Raw genomic sequence first — 11,186 nt, 5'->3', positions numbered from 1 at the left:
ATATATAGTGGTGTATCATTTTAATCCCAGATTTTGGGGGCTTTATCAGAGAATTTACCATTTATTTATTTAATTATTTATCAGAGAAAACCGGGATCCCTGGTGATTTCCTATCTGGCAATACATGCGCAAGTGGGATCATGTTCTTCGCCTGCATTGCTTTGGGTGTTCTTTAAAAGCCTACGCAGAGATATGCCCGGTCCATTCTAGCTGTGGTTTCAGAGGGGGGTGGGGAAACATTTTCAGGCTTTGCTTATCCAGACATGATCTAATTCAGCATCTGTCACCTTCCTCTTTATTTATTCCTCCTGGTATCTTGACACCTGATTAATGACATTGCAGTCCTCAATACTTGAAACACAAATGTAAAATTTTTGCATAACCTTTGCTGCAATTGATTGACAAGTGGGGATTGAAATGAAGTTCAGGGGTGATCCTTGCCAGTAGCATTTTGCTGTCATTTTACTGATTCCCTCTCCAGTCCTTGAGTTTTAATCTCTAGTGGGTTTTGAGCGAGTGCTGAGTTCTGTTATCCAGGCTGCAAGATACCAAAGAAACAGCTGGTGGCAGAAAAGTCCATGAGCTCTGTCACTTTTTAGTAAATGCTGCCTGTGTTGAGACGCCTGCCATACATCTGTTCTTCAGTAAGCTAAAATTAGACATATGGGGTTAAGAAAAATAATATGAGGCCTATGTTTATCCTCACTGCAGCTCTTTCTGGTCAGATTAGCTCAGCTTGCAACTAAAGAGGCATTTTCCTAAATGTCAGTTCAGCAAAACCCTGGAGGTCTAAATGGGGCCGGGTTCTTTCTGCCTTTGGCTCTATCATCATAATATGCCTTCTGGGCATGGGACTTTGCTGCTAGTTTTGGTAACGGAAGTCGAATAGAATCCAGCTAGGTCTTGCATAGCGTTGTTGGCCATGCATATTGTTTGTGAAAGAAAGATCACAGCATGCACTGCTAACGTAGATCTGTGCACTCCTTCAAGCAAGATAGGACAGAAAAGCCCTAGATTGTATGTGAATGAGCAGATGTTCCAGGTAGAAGCCCTCCTTTATGGAAGTTGGGAAGAGATCAGAAAGTTGAGGCCTTCCTTGGCATGACCTGCTTGCTCTAGACATGGTCCACCCTTCCCTTTCCAGTAGGGTGAGGAATTCCTTGTAGAAAACTGTAGTATTTCTTTCATGCATGTGACTTCTGAGTGAGCAAAGACTTGTGGACCAGAGACTGATTAATGGTAGAGACCCAAACTGAGATGTGCCATTATGTGGAACATGGGATCCGGGACCCCTGTGGAATTGAAGGTCTAATCCAAGTTTTATAATCGGTGTAATTCTGCATGGGTTTCCTTGTGTGCCAGCCATGGTCTACTCAGTGTTGTCCCACATGCCTTTCCTTAGGGTGGTGTGATATGCCTTTAATTCATAGTTATAACTCACAGCATAGATTCATAGATGTTAGGGTCGGAAGGGACCTCAATAGATCATCGAGTCCGACCCCCTGCATAGGCAGGCAAGAGTGCTGGGTCTAGATGACCCCAGCTAGATGGTTATCTAACCTTCTCTTGAAGACCCCCAGGGTAGGGGAGAGCACCACCTCCCTTGGGAGCCCGTTCCAGACCTTGGCCACTCGACCTGTGAAGAAGTTCCTCCTAATGTCTAATTTAAATCTGCTCTCTGCTAGCTTGCGGCCATTATTTCTTGTAACCCCCGGGGGCGCCTTGGTGAATAAATACTCGCCAATTCCCTTCTGTACCCCCGTGATGAACTTATAGGCAGCCACAAGGTCGCCTCTCAACCTTCTCTTGCGGAGGCTGAAAAGATCCAGTTTCTCTAGTCTCTCGTCGTAGGGCTTGGTCTGCAGGCCCTTAACCATACGAGTGGCCCTTCTCTGGACCCTCTCCAGGTTATCCGCATCCCTCTTGAATTGTGGCGCCCAGAATTGCACGCAGTACTTCAACTGCGGTCTGACCAGCGCCCGATAGAGGGGAAGTATCACCTCCTTGGACCTGTTCGTCATGCATCTGCTGATGCACGATGAAGTGCCATTGGCTTTTCTGATGGCTTCGTCACACTGCCGACTCATGCTCATCTTAGAGTCCACTAGGACTCCAAGATCCCTTTCCACTTCTGAGCCAGTGATGCATAGGCCAAATATGTATAAGGCGGCCAAGTTCTAAAATTGCTCTACTAATAAAGCTTTAATGGCTCAGCTCATTCACCAGGCCAGAAATGCTTGGTGCTTAGGACTCAAAAGCTGTTTTGTGTTTGTTTTTGTTCACTCCATGGAGCCTGTATCTTAATGCTTACATCAGCTTTGGGTTGTGCCGTATCAAAATGTATATAGATCTGTGCTGGTTTCCTCTGTCTTGATAAGGTGTCAACCATCACATGTTGAAATTTGTCCATGCAGCTTTCAAGCTTGCTGCCAGTTGCAGGTCAGCAATATGCCAGTTCCACCCAGAATCAAACAGGCTGAAATTAAATTAAAGGAACGTGGCTGAAATTAAATGACTTTGCACTTGGTGCATTGCTCCTCTTCTGTGCTTTGGGTGTGGCATAAGCAAGTTATCTCTGCTTCCCCTCTGGATGTAATTACCACTCCTTGGATTTGCTTTCTGAAGATCTTGTAAATGCAGCATTGTTTTTCTTGGTAAATACCACTTTTTAACACATATGAACTGTTGTAACTATTGGCTTCACATGAAGGCACCTGGATATCCCTTAAAGCATGCGGGACGTTTACTGAGACCACTAGTCTGAAAGCTTGTAAAATGCCATATCCTCTTTGCATATCACAGTGCTTTTAACAGTGTGCAATAACTGTGCATGCCAGTGGTGCTCAACTTTTTGGTCCAATGGGCCAGATGAATGGCACAGGGCCAGTCTAGGCCCTGGGGCTCAGCACTGCCCCCTCTCTGACCCATATGCTGGGATTGGGTCCTGGGGGCTACCACTAGTCCCTCCTTCTCCCCATGCACTGAGATTGGGATTCTGAGGCCAAGAACTGCTCCCTTCCACCCTCTGCATGCTGGGATTGGGGTCTGGCACTGCCCTTGTCTGGCCCTGCATGCAGGGATTGGGTGCCCCATCCAGTGTGCAGGGTCCAGGGCTCTTTGTGGGTCCAGAAATTTTAAAAGCCTACGCAGAGAGATGCCTGGTCCGTTCTAGCTGTGGTAGCAGCTGGGGAGCAGTGCCAGCAGTGCCCTGGTGTCCAAGTTCCAGACCTGGGGTGAGTCTCATGGGCCGGATCTGACCCACAGGCCACAGGTTGAGCACCCCTGGTGTACACAGCACTCAAAGGAACAACGATCAGGGCTTTTTACTCCTCCATTGTGTATAAGTAGGATTGTTACGACTATTTTAAAGGATATAGGCAAACTCAAAGTGGAACGTAGCCATTTTTATGAAACGAGCTTTAAAAAAAAATACCACAGGCTGCTGTCCCAACTCTGCAGAAGCAGTTTGACTCCAGTGAACTGGACTGCATCTGGGGTTTCCATCAGTCATGTTTAAATGCACCGTACTTGGTTTATATGTAGTCAAAAGAGATAAAGAGGTTTTGTACCTGGAAGAAAAAATGCTCGCTCATGACTTCAAGCAGCGCTTTTTTTCAAGCCACCACATCCCAGCACTCCTGCAAACATCAATACAGTTGAGGTTTGGGAGGTGGGGTGGGGTGGGGGGTGGCCACTGTGATTGCGACCTGTTTTACCTCGCACTGCAGCAATCTGAGTTCTTTTGAGGTTTGATGCGGTTGTATGGATGGATATTGGCTTGCATTTTTTTTTCTTTTCTTTACAGAGATAAGGGATCAAGAAAAAGGGAGAGCAGCCCTTTAGGATTCGGGTAGGTCTCCATGCTGCCTACCCTATTTAGAAAAGCTAGAATACTACATTTATACATAAAGGAAGAACACAAATTGCTGCTGATTTGGGTAACTGGCATTTTAAAATCTGGGCATACTAAGAAATACTAGGTTTCCATTATGGAATGCAAAAGCATAAGCTGCAGGCAAAGTTATGGATTTGCCAAGTTAAACAGTGCTGAATTTCAACTCTCCAGATTTATTATTCATGAAACTAGATAATGATTAAACTCCTTGTAGGAAGGAATGAGCGCTTGCATATCCAAAGGATTACTCTGATTTCCCCTTCCATCCTTAACGATCATCCCCAGCTGAGCAGGGTTTTTTGCGCACAGCAGATAGGCCAGGGACAATTCCATTCTGAATTATGGTGAATGGATTTTTAACCAGTAGATAGTGTTTGCAATTGAAATACTTAGCCTGCTTATCTCTTAGGAAGTTTAATCCTAGTTTATTAAAAGCACCTTCTCTAGTCTTCCCCTTCTGCCTGAGAACTTTCTTTCTTTCTCAGTGTCTCTTTGTTACAGAAAAAATGCCAGAGGTTGAGAAATCTCTTGTACTGAGAAACCTAAGTGGCTGCATACATGTGGTTTTATACTAAATTTCAGAGCTAAGTAACACATGCTGTTCCAAACAGGATTCTGATAGGTTTTTTTTTTAAACTTCATTAGGTTTAAAGGGCAGGTTGTCTTTGGGCAATGGTTCAACAAAGTGCACTGTCCCAACATAGACCTTTGAAACTGTTCTCCTCACTTTTCATACACTAAAGTTTGATTCACCTGTCCTCCAATCACTTACTGACTGTTGTCAGTCCAAATTACTGAAAAGTTAAAGCTATCGTTGGAAAAGTATGAGATTGATGTGCCAGAAGGGGTTTTCAACAAATTGGATGTATATTTTTATGATGTGGTAGAGCTAATGATGCCTTCTTCACCTTTAGACTAGAATCCCCTTTTAATGAGGAAAGGCTTTTACTTTGGTCCTGGTAAATGGCTAAATAATTGGCAAATACTTTTATATTTCTTTATAAACATGCTGTTTGAAAAAATTACTAATTCTGTTTCAAAAATGTGTTTCTCTGAAACTTACTACAAGTTTCAGATTGTAGTAAGTTTAAGCACTTAACAGAGGGGAGAAGAAAAAGTATAGATGGTGTTTTTGTTTTTATTTTTTAAAAATAATCTTTGAAACCATTTTAAGAAAGCTTTGGCAATGTTAAGAGTTTTTTTGTGATGCCCATTGGTGTTGACTTCTTGCCTTATTCAAAATCATGTCAATGAAATGTATATACCAAACCACTGTATTTCCTCTGTGTTATACATGAGCCCAGAGACTTTTGTACCTGGTGGATTTTTATGAATCGATGTTTTTGTATTGCGGGGGGGAAGAATTTGCTGAAGGGTGGCCTGTCCTTGGCCAGAATCAAAAAATCGTTAGCAACATGCCAGTAATCTGCGTGCTGCAACTCCTGTGTTTCTCCTTACACCTAAAGGAGAAACCCAGAACCAGAGAGCCATTCCAAACATATGAATGCTCCATTTTGCTATTGATGCTGACCCCAAGATGGAGCGTTGTCTGTTGTTTGTAGTTTTGCATGCCACCAATCCCTATGAAAGGACAGTCCCCTGAAGACTAGCAGGGGGGAAATTGCACCGTCTTACTGAACAGATGTGGCCTTTTATGCATGTGATCACCCTCAAGAGTTTAGAAGCAAATCTCTGTACTACTTTCAAGTTCTGTTTGCTGTGCTGCATTGTAGAATTAAAATTGAGATGGGCTGAATTCCTCCTTCCCTGTGTAAGTGCTACTCGTGGAAAGCCAATAAATATATGCCTCTGCATTCAAGTTGGCCAGCCCTGGTATCCTGACGGTCTTATTGGTCTTTGGGATGCTGACTGGTGATGTGCATGAAGGAAAACCCCGGAGTCTCAGATCCTCGCAGAAGTTTGCAAGGCTAGCAGTTAGATTACATCCCTTAAAACAGTTCACGTGGACAGTGAACACAACGCCATGTCACCAATTCCTCGGTCCCTTTTTGGAGGAGAAGTGCATGCGTAGAGCAGTACCACTGCTTGCATCACACTTGGATCAAAGGCTGCTTTAGCGCTGGGGAATCTTGACACACAACTGCTTTTAAGAAAAGAACTCTCTTAAAGCCAGTGGGAGTTGCAGGTAATTGATAGCTCTAGAAATTAAGCTCTTAATTTTTGTTAAGATGCTTTGTAGCTGCTCTCTTTTCAGCCTCTGGGCTGAAATTAAGTTATGTGGGTCTTGTGTGACAGTATAATGTAGGTTTATATGAAGTGCTAGCGGTTTCTGAGTATTTAAAAGCAGCTGACAGGCTTAACTGAACATGTCTGGGCATCTCCTGCAGTGCAGTATATTGGTCTGTGCATGTAGCGACACAGATCTAACTGGGTTGTGTTGTGTTTTGTTTTGTCAGTGATGATGGCCAAAGAAAAACCACCAATAACCGTTGTTGGAGATGTTGGAGGAAGAATCGCCATCATTGTGGTATGAAACTGAAAGAGAGGACTGCAGGATGGGATCATGTGCTCCTAATCCAATTTTTAAAATGTGTATGCTAAAATAAAGATGGGAGTTCTGTTCTGGTATAGAAACTGACTGCTACAGTACTGGAATACTAATGTGCCTGTTCTTTCCAGTTTTCCTACTAAATATCAATGCTCATTCCACCGTTCAAATTGTTATTTATCCTGGAGATATAAACCCTGAACTGTTCCTTGCGAGTTATGCCTACCAATGTTGCATAAACCCAGCATACACAAACAAATCTGTAAGAGTCTAAATGTCTTGCTGCTCCTTTCATTCTCATCCTGCTGCAGGATGTTGAAATAAGTGTATTTTTATCTTTTGAGCAGAAGGTTTTGGCAGATGAAGGGACACCATCAAGGCCTTCTCTGTTCTAATTATTGTTTCTGCCCCAAACCGCCTGTGTGACCTTGAACAAGCCAGAACCTCTCCCTGCCTTACTTTTCATATTCACCCGCAGCAATGTGCTACCTCTCAAGGGTGCTGAGGCTTAGTTCATCATTTCAGGGGCAGTTCAGAAGTGCACTGATGAGCAGCACAAAAATGCCTGCAAATAAATATAACGACATTGAATAGTAAAGGCTTTGTTTTTAGCTTAGATGGGTTTTTTGATCTTCACTGGTGGCTGATGTGTAACTACTGCAGCTTTTGAAAATAAATACGGATTCTACAGCTGTAGGAATGGGGAGATCCGACTCTTACTGTGACATGTAGTAGCCTTCTGATCCTGATGTCTTTTCCCTCAGGATGACATTATCGATGATGTGGAAAGCTTTGTAGCTGCTGCAGAGATCCTGAAAGAGCGAGGCGCTTACAAAATTTTTGTGATGGCCACTCATGGCCTCTTGTCTGCAGATGCTCCCCGTCTGATTGAAGAATCCTCTATTGATGAGGTATGCCCCCCTGTCTTGTGTGTAGGCTAGTTAAAAAATGCCAGGCCAAGAAATGCATTGGCTTTTGGCTTCCAAGAAGCAGCATTCCAGGGTCACACTTCTAAAACACCTTCCATTTCACTCTTACCTGGCAGAATTTGTACTGAAGTAGGAGCACATGCTTAAAAACCCCTGTTCTTCACTGGGATTCATTTGAGGACAGATTTTTGAAGCTTGCTTTGGGTTAAGCCTAGCCTCCCTCTGGCTTTAAGTGTATTAGCTGAGGCTACTGATTACTTTTCCATGAGTGATTATAATTCACCTGACATCCTCGTGCTGATGCAGAGAACCAAACTGATATTAGTTAGTTGGTAGGAAGGCCAAAGAGTCCAAGTATGGAGCACATGCCTTTAACCATAAATGAGGTTTCCAGTGTAGGTATCAGAAACGACTTGTTTTCCATTATGTTAGAATGGGGGTGTCAAACCTGCAGGCTAGATGTGGCTCATGGAGCTGTCATTAGGCCTGCAGGGCTCCCAGAGGGGCTGGGAGTTTGGGGCAGGGCCCACTGTGAAAGCTGTGGGTACAGAGCCCTGCTGGAGATGCATGTCAGTGATGGGGGTGAGCAATGGCTGTATTGACTCCCATGGCCAGAGCTCATTCTGTTGCTGAATCCAGACCCAGTCTGTTGAGGAAGGTTGTTTGACACCACTGTTGTAAGTATGAAAAATACCTTTCAATTAGTTTTAGTTCAGAGACAAATGGCCCTTTTAAGAATCATCCCTCTGTATAGATGTCCTGTCTGCCTAGAAGAGTATCAATCCCACCCATCTAGGCTGAATGGAGAGGCTACAGTACAGCCACCATTTCAGGAGCAATTCTTTCAGTGACAGGCTTTAACCTCCCTGCACTGTCCAAAGGATAAGGAGCTGGGATTATATCTGTGTCCTTGGTGCACTATAGGTAGTTAACTGTTCATATGGACACTTCTCTCTTCCACATGTTCAGCATGTGGTTGCTTTTCTGTAGTATAGCCCTTCTGGGTATTACTCTGGTCTCTGTCTCCCATTTGGAGGTGGGCCGCTGGGTGGTTTTATGCATCAGAACAAGTCATTTAATCTGACTAGCAGCAGCCAAGAACCTATGAGTTTAAATAGATTTACTAGCCCCCAGGGAGTCCATTGGTGGAAAATATTGTTTGTATCATCCCCTTCCACAGATGATTAGACTTTAAGGACCTTATTTCAGTCTTTGTCTTCACATATATAATTCAGATGGCACCTATCTGCATCTCCTACTAAGAAGCTTCAGTTATGAATGATTTAAGGAGCCATTCTTGAGTAGCAGTTGGATCTGAATGGATATGTTGATCGTGCTATTAACGTTGGGGTTTTTTGGTAATCTGCAGGTGGTGGTGACCAACACAGTTCCTCACGAAGTGCAGAAGCTGCAGTGTCCCAAGATAAAGACAGTAGATATTAGTTTGATCCTCTCTGAAGCCATCCGCCGAATCCACAATGGGGAGTCCATGGCCTATCTCTTCCGTAACATCACTGTGGATGATTAGATTCTAATGATGTCCCTATCCTGGGTTTCTTAATGAGAAGGGAGAAGGAAAAGTGCATGAAAAAAATGCCATAAATTTAGAGAGAAAACAGCTCTTTTTTTTTTCTTTCTTTTTTTAGGGGTGGGGAGGGGGGGAAGGGGTGGCGCTGGGGAGAAGAGGGAAGACATTAGGGACAGGAGCTGCAAGATTGCATAGCAAAAGTAAAACTGAACAGCACTAATGCCCATAGCCTTTTCTCCTCACCTATTATTAGGGGAAATTAAACTAGTTGTTATCAGAGCATGAGGAGGCTGTGAATTGAAATACAAGTTGCTAATGTTTGCCTCGCATTCCAGAACTAAAATGAGGGGGACATTTGGAAGTCTTCTTGCTACATGTTAACTGGTAGGAGTCTTGATTTTGACTTCTAGTCTCTATGAATTGAGTAATAGAGTTCAGAAGGGAACACTTCATTTAAGCTGCTTGGATGAGTAAGTAGCTCTCTGCATGGCTGATGTGCTAAACGTCCATCTGCCAACTGATAGCCTCATTTCTACCTTACAGATTTATTTTTATGAAATGAGTTGCTGCAAGTATGTTCAGCAGTAGCAGCCTAGAATGACCTGCTGGTAGGAATTGGACTTGTAGGTGTATGTCCAATCTGTCTTTCTCAGCAAGGCAGTGGGTACAGTTATAAAGCACACCAGCCTTTTGTCCCTTGAGCCTTGAGTTTTTATCATGCCTCCATGGCAAGTAATGTGAGTCTGGTTCCTACTGAAATGCTTACCTGAAAGCAAAATCAGGCACTAGTTCTGATGTGGCCATGGGCTCACAGATTGGCCACAACTAAAATATCATGGTAGTATGGGCCTGAGCAGGGGAATCTCAGCACAGTATCTGCCTCAAATTACAGCAGTACTTTCCAAAACACTAACTCTCAACCTGCAGTACAAAGCTAGGATTTTTTTTTAATTTACTTTTGGCTCTTTCTAGCCCCCTTTGCCCTGCAGACAGCTGCCATCTCTGGACCAGGTGGTTTGCTGTGGTAAATGTATTCACTTGGCAGCCTTGTTGATCGAAGGATGACACAGCTGCTTTAAAGCTATTTTCAGAAACCTGCTAAATGTCTTCTGCCCCTGGAGACCCTAGGCCTGGTTGCTTGCTCCTTTCTCATGTAATGCTCACCCTTGGCTATTAATGAAAAAGAAGAGCAGGTGGCTTTGAAAAGGAATGCAGGGTTCCACTGTGTTGTGATTCGAGTTTTTCTGGTCTCCCATAAGACCCAAGGGTATATTCCAAAATAATCTGCTTTTTGACAGGGCCAGGTCAGTGTGCACTCTAGTTAGACCTATAATGTTTTCTGAACAACAAAGCATTTTGAAGGGGGGCTATTGCTTGGGAGAGAACAGGGCAGAGTTATTTTGCTGTCTCTAGCAAGAGTTTTGTTTATAGTATTACTTATCCATCAACTTGTACCTACATACGTCACTCGCAAGCGTTAACAAACACATCCTGAGGGTGTTAAAGAGCAAATGCTAGCACCGAGTCCAGAAAGAGCCTTGAGATGGTTAAACAAACAAAAGGTCTTTTTCAGTGGAGTAAAAGTGCATTCAAAGAGCTGTCGTCCTAGCTTGAAGCCACTCTGTATGAAATCACAAAACTGAATGCAGGTAGTCGGCCTTCACTTCTGGTATCCAGCTGTTGAACAAAACCTCCAAACCAAATCTCACAAGCAATATCCAGGACTCTGCTTAATGTAGTGACTATGGAGGATTTTACTGTGTTTACTAAGCACTAGGAAAAGTTACAGCTGTGCTCTGCTATCAAGATCACGTGCTTGGCTCCTCAGGGCTGCTTACTGTGTTTTAACATGGTACTGTATTTTAAGTATTATTGAAGGGATTGACTGAAGTTTGAGTGTATCCTTGTTCTTAACTAGCAATAGGCTGCAGCTGCGTAGTAGTTGCAGCCAGTTTTATAAAACTGGCGGTAGTAGTAGCCAGTTTTATAAAACTGGCTACATTTTTGCCCCTTCTCCTGTTTAACTAGTTTAGACCAGAACCTATTATAAGCTTGATGATTCATTTCCTGAGTGGGCTACCCTCCTGCCTTTCTAATTTGGCCTCTCTTCAAACCCCACACTGGCTCTCAGGGCAAAATGAATCAGGATGCACACTAGTCATAAATTGTTCACGTTAGAAAATCCCCCACTGTTAGCACAGTTGGCAGGCTGTGTTCTTAGGACCCTGGGCACCAAGGAGAAGGATTACAAGTCAGGATTAAAATGCATCAGAAGAGCTGTTTTGGAAGCTTTGCATAGTGTCTGGTGAACCACCGCTGACTTGG

The 11,186-nt window shown here is 43.6% G+C and overlaps 1 protein-coding gene across 2 annotated transcripts in view; it reads left to right on the top strand.

Moving 5' to 3' along the window:
• Nucleotides 1–10,778, top strand: part of PRPSAP1 (phosphoribosyl pyrophosphate synthetase associated protein 1) — a 43,074-nt gene extending 32,296 nt beyond the window's left edge. For both annotated transcript variants that reach the window (XM_006018304.3, XM_025197480.1), the window contains exons 8-10: nt 6,313–6,383; nt 7,169–7,315; nt 8,703–10,778. In XM_006018304.3, coding sequence (XP_006018366.1) covers nt 6,313–6,383; nt 7,169–7,315; nt 8,703–8,861 — 377 coding nt within the window. In that variant the 3' untranslated portion in view covers nt 8,862–10,778. The remainder of the gene's footprint in view (nt 1–6,312; nt 6,384–7,168; nt 7,316–8,702) is intronic.
• Nucleotides 10,779–11,186: the final 408 nt, after the last annotated feature.

Source organism: Alligator sinensis, unplaced genomic scaffold, assembly GCF_000455745.1.
Source record: "Alligator sinensis unplaced genomic scaffold, ASM45574v1 scaffold400_1, whole genome shotgun sequence".
NCBI lineage: Eukaryota > Metazoa > Chordata > Crocodylia > Alligatoridae > Alligator > Alligator sinensis.
This window is presented reverse-complemented; position numbering and strand designations above follow the sequence as displayed.